Consider the following 16,567-nt stretch of genomic DNA (forward strand, 5'->3'; position numbering starts at 1 on the left):
GTTTCTTTCCCAATTTAAAAAAGTTCTACCTTCCCATTGGCTCTTTTGGTCAGGTGCCCACTTTCTTCCCTCTTTACCTGGGGGACTTTTTAACCTTTTGCAGGTAAAGCAAGTAAAGAACAGCTACCAAGAGGGATTTTACAGCTAACTGGCTGGCTGGGTGTCCATCCAAGGGAGCTACCCCCCAACTTTACCTATCACAGGAACCCCGACCCTCCCCCTGACAGTCCCCTCCTCTCCCTTGCCTCCTGTCCCCCCATGGGAACCCTGACCCTCCACTGAGAGCCCCCTGCTCCTCCTTTGCCCCCTGTCCTCCATGGGGCCCCCTCAACCCCTAGTGAGACCCCCCACTGAGAGCCCTGCTTGAATCCCATGAAATCTCTTGCCTCCTGCTCTCCCATGGGACCAACCTCACCCCCATGGGACCCCTGTTCCCCCACTGAGAGCTTCCCTGCCCTCCATGAGCCTCCTTGCTCCCTGACGAGACTCTCTGCTCCCCCAATAGCTTCTCCCGTGGGCCCCTGCCCAGCCATGGAGTGAGAGGTGGGTACGGCCCCCGGGGCAAGGGAGGTCAGGGTGGGAGTCTCCCCCCGGGGCTGGGGAGGGTCTGACGCTGCGAATGTCCCCAGGTGAAAACAGGACCAATGGCTCGGCTCTGGGGCTTCCCCCCCACCACTGGCCTAGCTGCGTGGAGCAGGAGGAGATGCTGAACCTGGGCTTCACCATCGGGTCCTTCCTGCTGAGCGCCGCCACCCTGCCCCTGGGGGTGCTCATGGACCGTCTGGGGCCCCGGCCCCTCCGCCTCCTCGGCAGGTGCGGGGCGGCCCGGGGGTCAGGAACCCCCGGGGGGAGTAGGGGTTGTGTGGAGATGGGATGGGGGCCATGGATTGGAAGCTGTGGCCCTGAGCAAACAGGGCTGGGTCCTAAGATGGGAGAGGTGTCTGGGAAGGTGCGGGGACAAGGTAAAGGGAGGGGGAGATGTCCACTGGGGATGTCCCAAGGTGGGGGGTGCCGGAGGTGCCCATGGTGGGGGCTGAGTCCTGTGGGGGTGGGGGCCTCAGGGATACGTGTAGAATGGCTAGATCTCAAGGTGTGGGCACTGGGGGAGATGTCCATGGGAATGGAGGGATCCCAGGGTTGGGGAGGGGCCCATAGGCTGGGAGTGCTCATTACTGCCCTGTGCCCCTGTAGTTTCAGCTTTGCTGTCTCCTGCGCTCTGATGGCCCTGGCTGCCTACGACCCCCCAGGTGAGGTGAGGGCGTCTCCCCGCAGCCCACAGTTCCCCACCCCCTTGTCTTCCCAGCAGCCCCACAATCTCCCCAACCTGTTTCCTGAACCTGATCCATACCTCCACTGACACAGTCCTCCATCTCCACTGCTTATCTCACATTCTCCCATCCCCCCAAACCCACAGCCCCGCGCTCCTCCGCTCTCCTGTCCCCCCAAATCCCCAGCCCTGCGCTCCTCCGCTCTTCTGTCTCCCCAAATCCCCAGCCCCACACTCCTCCGCTCTCCCGTCCCCCCAAACCCCCAGCCCTGCGCTCCTCTGCTCTCCTGTCCCCCCCAAATCCCCAGCCCCGCACTCCTCTGCTCTCCTGTCCCCCCAAACCCCCAGCCCCGTGCTCCTCCGCTCTCCCGTCCCCCCAAACCCACAGCCCCGCGCTCCTCCGCTCTTCTGTCCCCCCAAATCCCCAGCCCCGCACTCCTCTGCTCTCCTGTCCCCCCCAACCCCCAGCCCCGTGCTCCTCCGCTCTCCCGTCCCCCCAAACCCACAGCCCCACGCTCCTCCGCTCTCCTGTCCCCCCAAACCCACAGCCCTGCGCTCCTCCGCTCTCCCGTCCCCCCAAACCCCCAGCCCCGCGCTCCTCCGCTCTCCCGTCCCCCCAAACCCACAGCCCCGCGCTCCTCCGCTCTCCCGTCCCCCCAAACCCACAGCCCTGCGCTCCTCTGCTCTCCTGTCCCCCCAAATCCCCAGCCCCGCACTTGTCCGCTCTCCCGTCCCCCCAAACCCACAGCCCTGTGCTCCTCCGCTCTCCCGTCCCCCCAAACCCACAGCCCTGTGCTCCTCCGCTCTCCCGTCCCCCCAAACCCCCAGCCCCACGCTCCTCCGCTCTCCCGTCCCCCCAAACCCACAGCCCTGCGCTCCTCTGCTCTCCCGTCCCCAAATCCCCAGCCCCGCGCTCCTCTGCTCTCCCGTCCCCCCAAACCCACAGCCCTGCGCTCCTCTGCTCTCCTGTCCCCCCAAATCCCCAGCCCCGCACTTGTCCGCTCTCCCGTCCCCCCAAACCCACAGCCCTGTGCTCCTCCGCTCTCCCGTCCCCCCAAACCCCCAGCCCCACGCTCCTCCGCTCTCCCGTCCCCCCAAACCCACAGCCCTGTGCTCCTCCGCTCTCCCGTCCCCCCAAACCCCCAGCCCCGCGCTCCTCCGCTCTCCCGTCCCCCCAAATCCCCAGCCCCGCGCTCCTCCGCTTTCCCATCCCCAAATCCCCAGCACTGCGCTCCTCTGCTCTCCCATCCCCCCAAATCCCCAGCCCCGCGCTCCTCCGCTCTCCTGTCCTCCCAAACCCACAGCCCCGTGCTCCTCCGCTCTCCCGTCCCCCCAAACCCACAGCCCTGCGCTCCTCCGCTCTCCTGTCCCCCCAAATCCCCAGCCCCGCACTCCTCCGCTCTCCCGTCCCCCCAAACCCACAGCCCCGCGCTCCTCCGCTCTCCCGTCCCCCCAAACCCACAGCCCCGCGCTCCTCCGCTCTCCCGTCCCCAAATCCCCAGCCCCGCGCTCCTCCGCTCTCCCGTCCCCCCAAACCCCCAGCCCCACGCTCCTCCGCTCTCCCGTCCCCCCAAACCCACAGCCCTGCGCTCCTCTGCTCTCCTGTCCCCCCAAATCCCCAGCCCCGCACTTGTCCGCTCTCCCGTCCCCCCAAACCCACAGCCCTGTGCTCCTCCGCTCTCCCGTCCCCCCAAACCCACAGCCCTGTGCTCCTCCGCTCTCCCGTCCCCCCAAACCCCCAGCCCCACGCTCCTCCGCTCTCCCGTCCCCCCAAACCCACAGCCCTGCGCTCCTCCGCTCTCCCGTCCCCAAATCCCCAGCCCCGCGCTCCTCTGCTCTCCCGTCCCCCCAAACCCACAGCCCTGCGCTCCTCTGCTCTCCTGTCCCCCCAAATCCCCAGCCCCGCACTTGTCCGCTCTCCCGTCCCCCCAAACCCACAGCCCTGTGCTCCTCCGCTCTCCCGTCCCCCCAAACCCCCAGCCCCACGCTCCTCCGCTCTCCCGTCCCCCCAAACCCACAGCCCTGTGCTCCTCCGCTCTCCCGTCCCCCCAAACCCCCAGCCCCGCGCTCCTCCGCTCTCCCGTCCCCCCAAATCCCCAGCCCCGCGCTCCTCCGCTCTCCTGTCCTCCCAAATCCCCAGCCCCGCGCTCCTCCGCTCTCCTGTCCTCCCAAACCCACAGCCCTGCGCTCCTCCGCTTTCCCATCCCCAAATCCCCAGCACTGCGCTCCTCCGCTCTCCCATCCCCCCAAACCCTCAGCCCTGCACTCCTCCGCTCTCCCGTCCCCAAATTCCCAGCCCCACGCTCCTCCGCTCTCCTGTCCTCCCAAACCCACAGTCCTGCGCTCCTCTGTTCTCCCATCCCCCCAAACCTCCAGCCCTGCGCTCCTCTGCTCTCCCATCCCCCAACCCCCCAGCCCTGCACTCCCATCCCCAAATCCCCAGCCCCGCACTCCTCCGCTCTCGTCCCCCCAAAGCCCCAGCCCTGCGCTCCTCCGTTCTCCCATCCCCCCCAAACGTCCAGCCCTGCGCTCCTCCGCTCTCCTGTCGCCCCAAACCCCCAGCCCTGCGCTCCTCCGCTCTCCCATCCCCCCAAACCCCCAGCCCTGCGCTCCTCCGCTCTCCCGTCCCCCCAAACCTCCAGCCCTGCGCTCCTCTGCTCTCCTGTCGCCCCAAACCCCCAGCCCTGCGCTCCTCTGCTCTCCCCGTCCCCCCAAACTCCCAGCCCTGCGCTCCTCCGCTCCCCAGTCTCCCAATACCCCAGCCCTGCGCTCCTCTGCTCTCCCATCTCCAAATCTCCAGCCCTGCGCTCTTCCGCTCTCCCCGTTGCCCCAAAACCTCCAGCCCTGTGCTCCTCCGCTCTCCTGTCCCCCCAAACCCACAGCCCTGCGCTCCTCCGCTCTCCCATCCCCAAATCCCCAGCCCTGTGCTCCTCCGCTCTCCCGTTGCCCCAAAACCTCCAGCCCTGTGCTCCTCCGCTCTCCTGTCCCCCCAAACCCACAGCCCTGCGCTCCTCCGCTCTCCCGTCCCCCCAAACCCACAGCCCTGCGCTCCTCCGCTCTCCCGTCCCCCCCAAACCCCCAGCCCTGCGCTCCTCTGCTCTCCCATCCCCCCAAACCCCCAGCCCTGCGCTCCTCCGCTCTCCCGTCCCCCCCAAACCCACAGCCCTGCGCTCCTCTGCTCTCCCGTCCCCTCAAACCCCCAGCCCTGCAGTCCTCCTCTCTCCCATCTCCCCAAACCCCCAGCCCTGCGCTCCTCCGCTCTCCCGTCCCCAAACCCCCAGCCCTGCGCTCCTCTGATCTACCATCCCCCCAGTTCCCCAGTTCAGACTCATCTACTCTCCCCGCCTCTCTCTCCCCCAGTTCTCTCCCCACTGATTTTCCTCGGCCTGTCCCTGAATGGCTTCGGGGGTATCTGCCTGACATTCACCTCGCTGACGGTGAGTGTGGGCACTGTGCCCCCTGGGGGGAGGGGCTGTGCCTGTCACTGTGGGGCAGGAGGGAGCACTGAGCCTCTTGGGATGGCCAGCAGGGGGCAGCAGAGGTGGGGCGGGGTTGTGCTTGTCTCTGTGGGGCAGGAGGGAGCGCTGAGCCCCTTGGGAGGGCAGGCTGGGGGCAGCAGAAGTGGGGAAGGGCTGTGCCTGTCCCTGGGGGCAGCAGAGTGGGGGAAGGGGTACCATGCCAGCCCTCCTCAGGGGCACAAAACATCTTTGGTCCCGAGGCTCCCCCTTGGATGCCCAGAGGGGTCAGTGCCCTAGTCTCCTCCCGGCCCTGGGCCGCGGGGGCCTGAACCCCACAGCTGAGTACCGAGGAGGCAGGTGGAGTGGCAGGACTCTGGCCTGGAGTCACGTGGCGGGGGAGTGACTAGCTCCCCTGCCTGTTTCTGGGTCCCCACGGGCCCTGCCCTGCCGAGGAGGCCTGCGCCCGAGAGTGGGGCTCGCAGCTCGCTCAGCCACTCCTGCCCCACGCGGGGCTTGGTCCAGGGGCATGGCGCAGCACCCAGCTCTCAGGGTGGGGCCCAGCCTGGGTCCCCAGTGTGTGGGGAGGGGGCTGTGTGGGTGTGCGTGGTGCTCGCTGGCAGGGAGCTCTGTGCCGTCTCTCACCAACTCCCAGGGCTGGGCACGCTCTCCCCTCCTTGCTTTGGGCTGATGTGCCACTCGCCTGCCTTCCACGTCCACGGCTCCCACTGCTCTGGGCCAGCGCTGAGCCATCTGCCTCCTGGGTGCGTCTGCATGGGCCTGACTGGCGGCTTGCACGGTGCGGGGGCGGGAGGGGGCACTGGCCTGGTGCCCAGCGTGGCTGGGTGGGGCTGGTTGCCCTGTGGGGTAGGGACAGGGCCAAGCTCTGAGCCTGGCACAGGAGGGCCTTGTGCGCCTGCTTGGGTCAGGTGGCGGCTGGGGCTGTGTTCGCCCCATGCCGAATGCTCCTATCTGCGTTGGTTGCTGAGGGATGGGTAGCTGGGCACTGCAGTCCTGGGCTCACAGGGGAGGCCGGTTGGCGGGAATGTCACTGCAGGGTTTCCGTCGGGGCTGGGTCCCCAGTTGGTGGAGCTGGGCCCCGGAGGACAGGCTGGGGTGTTCTTGGGGGCCATGTCCCCATACCAGCTGCAGGGCCGGGCGTGATCCCGCACACCGCCCGCTCCGTGAGGGGGTCTGACCCAGGGCTTGTGCACATGCTGCACGCAGCGGTCTGAGCCGGGAAGGGTGCCAGCGAGTCCTCGGGGCCAGGCTGCCGGTGACCTTGGCAAAGGGCTGGGTGGAGCAAAGTGGGCAGCGCTGCAGCCTCTGGCATGGGGCACTGCCTGGGTCAGGGGAGGGGGAAATCTCTCCATCCAGCACACGAGGGGTTAGGGTTACACCCTCCCCACCCCCGTGTTGCATCTTGGCACAGGCACAGCCCCCCCTACCCAACCTGCCAGCAGTCACGTGACCTGGGCAGGTAGCTGGCAGCCAATAGGAAGGCAGGATCTCGGCGCACACCCCCTGCCCCAGCGCTGGGAGGGGAGAGGGGGGCAGGGCATGTGTTGGAGCTGGCCTGTTTTCTAAACCAAGGTGCCCTGCTGCTTGCCGCTGCATCTGGGGGAGGGGAGGAACAGGCCTGATCCCCTCCCCCATGGGGCCCCAACACTGTCCAGAGCTGGGATCCAGCCCTAACCCTCCCCTCATGGCACCTCACCCTGTATCTAGGATCCCTCCCCAGGGGGAAGCCAGGCCTCCTCTCCCCTTCCCCCACCCACTGCTCCTCTAGTGAGGACCCCCCCTCAGTGGGGGTCAAAGGGAAATGGCTGCCCCCAGGCCTGAGTAGATCTGGGCCCCTCAGGGCAAGTCGGCCTGAGCTGGGCAGCAGGGAGGGCTCTGCAGCAGGGAGAGGTGGTGTCGATGGGCTGGGATAGGGGGAGGGGGGGAAAAGATTGGGGGAGGGCCAGGGGCCTGTCCTGGTGCCAGGGGTTGTCCGTCCCCCCCCCCGCCACCTCTCCCCCCACTAACATCTTGTGTCCTCCCCAGCTGCCCAACATGTTTGGGAACCTGCGCTCCACCTTCATGGCGCTGATGATTGGCTCGTACGCCTCCTCTGCCATCACCTTCCCCGCAGTCAAGGTACGGGGGCCTCTTGATGTGGGGCTGGTTCAACGCCCCCCTTTCCTGCCCCAGATCAGTGGGTGGCCTTGACTGCTGGATTGGGTGGTGGGGGGGCTCACAGAGAGCCTATCAGCGCCTCTGGGTTACGTGGGGAGAAATGAGGGGTATCAGAGTGACCCCTGCCCAAGATGCCAGCCAGACCCTCCCTGTCCACATCTGCCCCACTAACCTCCTGCTCCCCTGCTCCCAGCTGATCTACGATGCCGGCGTCTCCTTCAGCACCATAATGCTGACCTGGTCGGGCCTGGCCTGCCTCATCTTCCTCAATTGCCTGGTCAACTGGCCCAAGGAGTCCTTCCCGGCACCCGAGGAGGCCAACTACACGTGAGTGAGGGTGGGGGAGCTCCAGCCTTTCCCAGCAGGGGGTGCTGTAGGGAGCAGGATGGGGAAGCTCTCAGCAGACAATGGCAGGTCTCCCCCAGCAGGGGGCGCTGTGGGGCAGTGGCGGGGAGCTCCCAGCAGGGGGCGCTGTGGGGGCAGTGGCAGGTCTCCCCGAGCAGGGGGCGCTGTAGGGAGCAGTGGCAGGTCTCCCCGAGCAGGGGGCGCTGTAGGGAGCAGGGTGGGGAAGCTCCCAGCAGACAGTGGCAGGTCTCCCCCAGCAGGGGGGCACTGTAGGAGCAGGGTGGGGAAGCTCCCAGCAGACAGTGGCAGGTCTCCCCCAGCAGGGGGGCGCTATGGGGACAGTGGCAGGTCTCCCCCCAGCAGGGGGTGCTGTAGGGAGCAGGGTGGGGGAGCTCCCAGCAGACAGTGGCAGGTCTCCCCCAGCAGGGGGGCGCTATGGGGGACAGTGGCAGGTCTCCCCCAGCAGGGGGCGCTGTAGGGAGCAGGGTGGGGGAGCTCCCAGCAGACAGTGGCAGGTCTCCCCCAGCAGGGGGCGCTATGGGGGCAGTGGCAGGTCTCCCCCAGCAGGGGGTGCTGTGGGAGCAGTGGCAGGTCTCCCCCAGCAGGGGGCGCTGGTTCTCCTCTCACCCCCCCCTTTCCCGGGTCAGGAAGAAGATCAAGCTGAGCGAGCTGGCACTGGATCACAGGGTGACGGGCGATCGGTTCTACATCCATGTCACCACCGTGGGGGCAGCGCCTGAGCCAGAAGGGGCTGTGCCTGCAGGGGGGCATGGAGCTTTGCCCATCCACACAGGACCTGTGCCACGGGGCCACAGTCCCTGCCGAGTGTGAGTGCCACATGCCCCCTGGGCTCAGGGTGCCAGCTGGGGGCAGGGAAAGTCCTGCTGCAGCACCCCCTGCTGGGCTGTGTGCACCCTGGGTGGGCAAGGTTTGGGGGGCTGCTGGGCTTCCCCAGAGTGTGTGCGGGGAGGAGGTTCAAGGTGGTATAGGGGGAAGGGCTTTGCCAAGGTGGGGGGCAGAGCTTCCTGAGGAGGGCAGCGTGACAGGGCCACCCAAGAGTGTCCTGAGGGGCTCAGGGTGTCTGATACCCCCCCAGGGGAGCAGTATGTATGAGGGGGTTCTGTCAGACTGCGGGGTGCAGGGGGGTGCAGGGCTCTCCCAGGCTGGGGGGTGCAGGGGGCATGCAGTGCCATGGCTCTCCCAGGCTGGGGGGTACAGGGGACCGTAGAGAGGTGCAGGGCTCTCCAGGCTGGAGGGTTCAGGGGGTGCAGGGCTCTCCCAGGCTGGGGGTATAGGGGACCGTAGGGAGGTGCAGGGCTCTCCCAGGGCTGGGGGGGTGCAGGGGGTGCAGGGCTCTCCTAGGCTGGGGGTACAGGGGTATGTAGGGGGGTGCAGGGCTCTCCCAGGCTGGGGTACAGGGGTATGTAGGGGGGTGCAGGGCTCTCCTAGGCTGGGGGTACAGGGGTATGTAGGGGGGTGCAGGGCTCTCCCAGGCTGGGGGTACAGGGGTATGTACGGGGGTACAGGGTATGTACAGGGGTGCAGGGCTCTCCCAGGCTGGGGGGTACAGGGGACCATAGAGAGGTGCAGGGCTCTCCCAGGCTGGAGGGTGCAGGGGGTGCAGGGCTCTCCTAGGCTTGGGTACAGGGGTATGTAGGGGGGTGCAGGGCTCTCCCAGGCTGGGGGTACAGGGGTATGTAGGGGGGTGCAGGGCTCTCCCAGGCTGGGGGGGTGCAGGGGGTGCAGGGCTCTCCCAGGCTGGGGGGTTCAGGGGGTGCAGGACTCTCCCAGGCTGGGGGGTACAGGGGGACAGTAGAGAGGTGCAGGGCTCTCCCAGGCTGGGGGTACAGGGGTATGTAGGGGGGTGCAGGGCTCTCCCAGGCTGGGGGGTGCAGGGTGGTGCAGGGCTCTCCCAGGCTGGGGGGTTCAGGGGGTGCAGGGCTCTCCCAGGCTGGGGGGGTTCAGGGGGTGCAGGGCTCTCCCAGGCAGGGGGGTGCAGTCTGGGGCAGCAGGCAGTGTGTGTGTGGGGGGCTTCCCCAGGCTGTGTGTGGGCGGTGCTAGCCGTGCCCCCGACCGGCCGATCTATGGCCCGGCAGCTGCTCCGTGCAAGGCCGGGTACCTCGTGCATCTGGCAGTGGCTCTGCAGGCCGCGGGGCGCTGCCTGGGTGTCTGGCTCCACCTGCTGGCGGGATCGGGGAGCTGCACCTTCCCAACCCGTCGCGCTGGATTCTACCTGCGGGATCTGGGGCGGCCCTAACCCCTGGGGGGAGCGGAGCACGCAGCCCCCACGCGGCCAGCCTCTTGCACAGCTGCTAGGCTGAGCTCGAGTTTGGAGAGAACCCAGGAGTCCTGGCTCCAAGGACCCCGCCCGCTCTAACCACTACATCGCACTGCCCTCCCAGAGCTGGGCTACCACCAGGAGTCCTGACTTGCACCCCACTCCTCCCCTCCCAGAGCTGGGGTAGAAGCCAGGAATCCAACAGTGCTGAGATTCACCTTTCCCATGCGAGAGCAGAGGTGGGCTGTGACAGGCGCCCGTCTGTGTGTAGGGGGGTGATGGGGAGCCTGGGGGGTGACTCTGGCTGAGGCGGTCGGGGGATGGGGTGTCTGATGGGGGGGGGGGAGCCTGGGGGTGACTCTGGCTGAGGCGGTCGGGGGGATGGGGTCTGTGATGGGGGGGGAGCCTGGGGATGACTCTGGCTGAGGCGGTCGGGGGGATGGGGTCTCTGATGGGGGGGAGCCTGGGGATGGACTCTGGCTGAGGCTGTCGGGGGGGATGGGGTGTCTGATGGGGGGGGAGCCTGGGGATGACTCTGGCTGAGGCGGTCGGGGGGATGGGGTCTCTGATGGGGGGGAGCCTGGGGGGTGACTCTGGCTGAGGCTGTCGGGGGATGGGGTCTCTGATGGGGGGAGCCTGGGGGTGACTCTGGCTGAGGCGGTCGGGGGGATGGGGTCTCTGATGGGGGGGAGCCTGGGGATGACTCTGGCTGAGGCTGGTCGGGGGGATGGGGTGTCTGATGGGGGGGGAGCCTGGGGGTGACTCTGGCTGAGGCTGTCGGGGGGATGGGGTCTCTGATGGGGGGGGAGCCTGGGGGTGACTCTGGCTGAGGCGGTCGGGGGATGGGGTCTCTGATGGGGGGAGCCTGGGGATGACTCTGGCTGAGGCGGTCGGGGGATGGGGTCTCTGATGGGGGGGAGCCTGGGGATGACTCTGGCTGAGGCGGTTGGGGGATGGCGTCTGTGATGGGGGGAGCCTGGGGGTGACTCTGGCTGAGGCGGGTCGGGGGGATGGGGGTCTGTGATGGGGGGGGGAGCCTGGGGGTGACTCTGGCTGAGGCGGTCGGGGGATGGGGTCTCTGATGGGGGAGCCTGGGATGACTCTGGCTGAGGCGGTCGGGGGGATGGGGTCTCTGATGGGGGGGGAGCGTGGGGATGACTCTGGCTGAGGCTGTGGGGGGATGGGGTCTCTGATTGGGGGGAGCCTGGGGATGACTCTGGCTGAGGCGGTCGGGGGATGGGGTCTCTGATGGGGGGAGCCTGGGGGTGACTCTGGCTGAGGCGGTCGGGGGGATGGGGTCTCTGATGGGGGGAGCCTGGGGGTGACTCTGGCTGAGGCTGTGCGGGGGATGGGGTCTCTGATAGGGGGGGAGCGTGGGGATGACTCTGGCTGAGGCTGTCGGGGGGATGGGGTGTCTGATGGGGGGGAGCCTGGGGGTGACTCTGGCTGAGGCGGTCGGGGGGATGGGGTCTCTGATGGGGGGGGAGCCCTGGGGGTGACTCTGGCTGAGGTGGTCGGGGGATGGGGTCTGTGATGGGGGGAGCCTGGGGGTGACTCTGGCTGAGGCGGTCGGGGGATGGGGTCTGTGATGGGGGGAGCCTGGGGGTGACTCTGGCTGAGGCGGTCGGGGGATGGCGTCTGTGATGGGGGGAGCCTGGGGGTGACTCTGGCTGAGGCGGTCGGGGGATGGCGTCTGTGATGGGGGGAGCCTGGGGGGTGACTCTGGCTGAGGCGGGTCGGGGGGATGGGGTCTGTGATGGGGGGAGCCTGGGGGTGACTCTGGCTGAGGCGGTCGGGGGATGGCGTCTGTGATGGGGGGGAGCCTGGGGGTGACTCTGGCTGAGGCGGTCGGGGGGATGGGTCTGTGATGGGGGGAGCCTGGGGGTGACTCTGGCTGAGGCGGTCGGGGGATGGGGTCTCTGATGTGGGGGGAGCCCTGGGGGTGACTCTGGCTGACGGCTGTCGGGGGGGGATGTGGGTCTCTGATGGGGGGGGGGAGCGTGGGGGGTAACTCTGGCTGAGGCTGTCGGGGGGGATGGGGTGTCTGATGGGGGGGGGAGCCTGGGGGTGACTCTGGCTGAGGCTGTCGGGGGGATGGGGGGTGTCTGATGGGGGGGGGAGCCTGGGGGTGACTCTGGCTGAGGCTGTCGGGGGGATGGGGTCTCTGATGGGGGGGGGAGCGTGGGGGTGACTCTGGCTGAGGCGGTCGGGGGATGGGGTCTCTGATGGGGGGAGCCTGGGGGTGACTCTGGCTGAGGCGGTCGGGGGGATGGGGTCTGTGATGGGGGGGAGCCTGGGGGGTGACTCTGGCTGAGGCGGGTCGGGGGGATGGGGTCTCTGATGGGGGGGAGCCTGGGGGTGACTCTGGCTGAGGCAGTCGGGGGATGGGGTCTCTGATGGGGGGGGAGCCTGGGGGGTGACTCTGGCTGAGGCTGTCGGGGGGATGGGGTCTCTGATGGGGGGAGCCTGGGGATGACTCTGGCTGAGGCGGTCGGGGGATGGGGTCTCTGATGGGGGGAGCCTGGGGGTGACTCTGGCTGAGGCGGTCGGGGGATGGGGTCTCTGATGGGGGGAGCCTGGGGGTGACTCTGGCTGAGGCGGTCGGGGGGATGGGGTCTGTGATGGGGGGAGCCTGGGGGTGACTCTGGCTGAGGCGGTCGGGGGGGATGGGGTCTCTGATGGGGGGGAGCCTGGGGGTGACTCTGGCTGAGGCGGTCGGGGGATGGGGTCTCTGATGGGGGGGAGCCTGGGGGTGACTCTGGCTGAGGCTGTCGGGGGGATGGGGTCTCTGATGGGGGGAGCCTGGGGATGACTCTGGCTGAGGCGGTCGGGGGGATGGGGGTCTCTGATGGGGGGAGCCTGGGGGTGACTCCTGGCTGAGGCTGTCGGGGGGATGGGGTCTCTGATGGGGGGAGCCTGGGGGTGACTCTGGCTGAGGCGGTCGGGGGGATGGGGTCTCTGATGGGGGGAGCCTGGGGGTGACTCTGGCTGAGGCGGTCGGGGGGATGGGGTCTCTGATGGGGGGGAGCCTGGGGTGACTCTGGCTGAGGCGGTCGGGGGGATGGGGTCTCTGATGGGGGGGAACCTGGGATGACTCTGGCTGAGGCGGTCGGGGGATGGGGTCTCTGATGGGGGGGAGCTTGGGGGTGACTCTGGCTGAGGCTGTCGGGGGGATGGGGTCTCTGATGGGGGGGGGGAGCCTGGGGGTGACTCTGGCTGAGGCGGTCGGGGGGATGGGGTCTCTGATGGGGGGAGCCTGGGGGTGACTCTGGCTGAGGCGTCGGGGGATGGGGGTCTCTGATGGGGGGGAGCCTGGGGGTGACTCTGGCTGAGGCGGTCGGGGGATGGGGTCTCTGATGGGGGAGCCTGGGGGTGACTCTGGCTGAGGGCTGTGGGGGGGGATGGGGTCTCTGATGGGGGGGGAGCCTGGGATGACTCTGGCTGAGGCTGTCGGGGGGATGGGGTCTGTGATGGGGGTGTGTGTGGGGGTGACTCTGGCGGAGGCGGTGCGGGGGATGGGGTGTCTGATGGGGGGGGGAGCCTGGGGGTGACTCTGGCTGAGGCTGTCGGGGGGATGGGGTGTCTGATGGGGGGGGAGCCTGGGGGGTGACTCTGGCTGAGGCTGTCGGGGGGGATGGGGTCTCTGATGGGGGGAGCCTGGGATGACTCTGGCTGAGGCTGTCGGGGGGATGGGGTGTCTGATGGGGGGGGAGCCTGGGGTGACTCTGGCTGAGGCTGTCGGGGGGGATGGGGTCTCTGATGGGGGGAGCCTGGGATGACTCTGGCTGAGGCGGTCGGGGGGATGGGGTCTCTGATGGGGGGGAGCCTGGGGATGAGTCTGGCTGAGGCTGTGGGGGGGATTGGGTCTCTGATGTGGGGGTACTATCGTGTCTGCTGGAGGAGATGTGGGGGTTGTCTGGGGCTGACAGTAACGTCTCCTCCTTGCCTTCTCCCTCCCCGCCCCGGCCTGCAGACTCGATCCCCTTGCGCCGCAGCGTCTGCTCCCCCATCTTCCTGTGGAGCCTGATCCCCATGGCATGACCCAGCTGCGCGTCATCTTCTACATGGCAGCGATGAACAAGATGCTGGGAGTTCCAGGTGACGGCGGCAGCCCGGACGGTGAGGGCCCGGTGGGGAGCGTCTCCTGGATCCACTGGTTCTGCTCCATGCCCAGCCTCTCACCAGTCCCTGGCCCCCAAGGCCGCACCCAGTTCCACAGGGGCAGGGTCATGGCCTCTAGGGCCCCAGCGATCCCTGTCTGTCTCCTCGGCTCCCGGGAGGTTTGTGCCCTTTGGGGCGCTGCACTGTCAGGGGTATCTGCAGCGGCAGCCTTCCCAGACACGGGGGAACATTAGCCGCCTGGCCCACGGCGTCGGAAAGGCCTTGGGTTAGCACAGAGAGGCAAAGGTTGGGCCATAGTCCAGCCTGGCCAGCCCCGGTGCAATTAGCCAGCCAAGACGTTATGGTCTCTATCTCCATCTGGCTCCTTGTCAGCCCCGAGGCCTGGCCACCGGCCTCCTTTCCCCTTTGTTCTCCCGCTGGGGCCTTGGAGCTGCTTCTCGGCTGAGGGCTGGGAATGTCTCCTTCCTCCTGGCTGGTGGCTGCTAGGGTGAACGGCCCGGCCGTTGGGGTTCCCGCTCTCTTGCTGGATTCTCCATTGATGTGGGTTGGGTTTACGCTAGTCCTTTGCCGACCCTTCTTCCACCCCAGCCAGCCACGGGGGACACACACCCTCGCGGCTCGTGCTCTGCCCCAAGAACAGCTGGTTAACCCTTTGCACTCGTGTGCAGAGCAGTGCAAAGCACAGAGGGAAACTGAGTCACGCATGCGCCTCATAAACATAGTACCCAAAATTCCCACTTAGTCACAAGGGGACATAGGCCAGGAGGGGGCATTGGGTGGGGTCCTGCTCTCACGGACCCACAGGGTGTGTACTGTGCCCTGGTGTTTCCCCTGCCCCTTGGAGGAGCCCCACAGAGGGCCCCGCTCTTCTTAAGGGCAGTCACGCGGCCTCCCCGCCTCTGGCTCCACCGCGAGCTCTGTCCAGCGATGCCAAGCGAGGCAGGCTCCTGGCCACAGACCTCACCCGCTCTTCGTGCCAATGTGATTTTCAGCACAAACCTGCCCTAACTCAGCCCGGCCGGCTGTCAATCTGTCGTCCAAGGGCTGAGTTTGCCCATCCGCCTGCAGGAGGGTCCCAATGATCGCCTGGGGCTCCCACTGGTTTTATGGACCCTCCATCCAGGCCCCAGGACTGTTACGGGACCCAACACCTCCTGCCCCCAGAACCGCTTTTAATCCTTTTGTGCCCACAAGTAGCAAGGCAAAGTACAGAGGGAAACTGAGTAATGCATCAAAATATCTCAGAAAATCATCACTTCCTCACAGGAGGGCATAGGGCATCAGGGGAAGCTGTGTGTGTGTGTGGGGGGGAGCTGTGTGTGTGGGAGTTAGGGTGGGAGGGGAGACCGAGGAGAGCTGGGGGGTGGGGTTGGGGGGAGCTGGGGTAGGAGGGGGGAGGCAGAGGCCAGCAGGAGGAGCTGGTGTGGGGTGTGGGGGGGCGAAGGTGTTGGAGGGACATAGGCTAGAATGGGGGGTGGGGACCTTCTTTCCAGGCCCTTTATCCCTTGTCTGTGTCTCTGTCCCCCCCGTTGACCGCAGTGCCGGAGGAGCTGATGGAGAAGGCTGAGGACACAGGTAGGAGCAGCTAGGGGGATAGCCGAGGCCAGCCCTGCCCCCTGCCCTTCCAGCACTGCTAGCTACGGCAATGTCCGGAGCTGCCAAGAGACTAGGGGAGCCCCGGTCCCCTATGGGGCAGGAAGTGGGAGTGGGGTCTCCCACATGCAGTGGCCGATGGAGCGATGCCCTCCCCAGGCGCTGTGCTCTCCGCTGTAGGGCAGAGGGATGGGGCCTGGGTGTAGGGTTCTCCCCTTGATGGGGAAGGGCATGGGCATAAGGCTCTCCTCCCTGATCAGGGTCTGGGGGTGGGGACTGGCACAGGGGTCTCTGCTCTGATGGGGGGTGGGGACAGGGCCTGGGAGTCTCCCCGGCAGTGGGGTTGGGGACGGGGCCTGGGCACCGGGTTCTCACCCTCTCCCCGACGGACAGTTGGGTTCTACGCCTCCATCTTCGGGGTCATGCAGCTGCTCTGCCTCGTAACCTGCCCCTTCATCGGCTACGTGATGGACTGGCGCATGAAGGACTGTGTGGACGGGCCGCTGGGCACGGGCCGGCCACCATGGCAGCTGGGTGAGAGTGTGTGTCCGGGGCACGGATCCAGCTTGTGGGCTGGGGGGGCAAATCCTGGTGCTGGTGCCCCGGGTCGCGGACCCCGCTGGGGGGACTGGGGTGTGTGTGTGAATCCTGGTGCTCATGCCCCGGGGCGCGGACCCCGCTGGGCTGGCTGGTGACTCTTCCCCCTGCCGTTCCCAGGGCCGGGCTGAGAAGTCACCTGCTAGGCCCCGTTACCGCAAGATCCAGAAGCTCACCAACGCCATCCGGGCCTTCACCTTCACCAACCTGCTGCTGATGGGCTTCGGGGGTCACCTGCCTCATCAATAACCTACCTCTGCAGGTACCGCCGGCCCCCTGCTCCGCTCCCCCGCGGTGGCCCCAGGCGGGTGCCGCCCCTGGCCCGCTCCCCTTGCCCCATGGCCCGCCAGAGCTGGTGCCGCCCTGAGTCTCCTGTCCTTTCCCATGTGCCCCAGGCCCAATGGTCATTGTCTGCTGCTGATCCCCCGTGGTGCCCCCCCACATCCTGATGCCCCCGTCTCTTCTCTCTGCAGTTTTTGACCTTTGTCCTTCACACCATGGTACGAGGCTTTTTCCACTCCGCCTGTGGGGGTCTCTACGCCGCTGTGTGAGTCCCCCCCCCCACGCTTGCCCCATCCTTCCTGCGTGCCCCTGCCACACTCAGAGCCCGGAGCGCTGGGCTGGGGATGCCCACAGGGGCGTGACCCAGCAGCCGGGGACCCCTTAATCTTCCTGGGGGGCCAAGCCAGCTGGCCAAGGCTGATGGAGTTGGGGTGAGGGTCAGTCCTTTTT

At 67.6% G+C, this 16,567-nt stretch overlaps 1 protein-coding gene across 1 annotated transcript in view; it reads left to right on the plus strand.

The window, feature by feature from the left end:
- SLC43A1 (solute carrier family 43 member 1) overlaps positions 1-16,567 on the plus strand; it is a 31,626-nt gene that overhangs the window by 4,152 nt on the left and 10,907 nt on the right. Inside the window, 7 exon segments of the mRNA XM_008171716.4 lie at positions 630-813; positions 1,192-1,247; positions 4,628-4,704; positions 6,769-6,861; positions 7,094-7,227; positions 7,893-7,971; positions 7,973-8,072. Of these exon segments, the coding sequence (XP_008169938.3) occupies positions 630-813; positions 1,192-1,247; positions 4,628-4,704; positions 6,769-6,861; positions 7,094-7,227; positions 7,893-7,971; positions 7,973-8,072 (723 nt within the window).

Source organism: Chrysemys picta, chromosome 4, assembly GCF_011386835.1.
Source record: "Chrysemys picta bellii isolate R12L10 chromosome 4, ASM1138683v2, whole genome shotgun sequence".
Taxonomy (NCBI): Eukaryota; Metazoa; Chordata; order Testudines; family Emydidae; genus Chrysemys; species Chrysemys picta.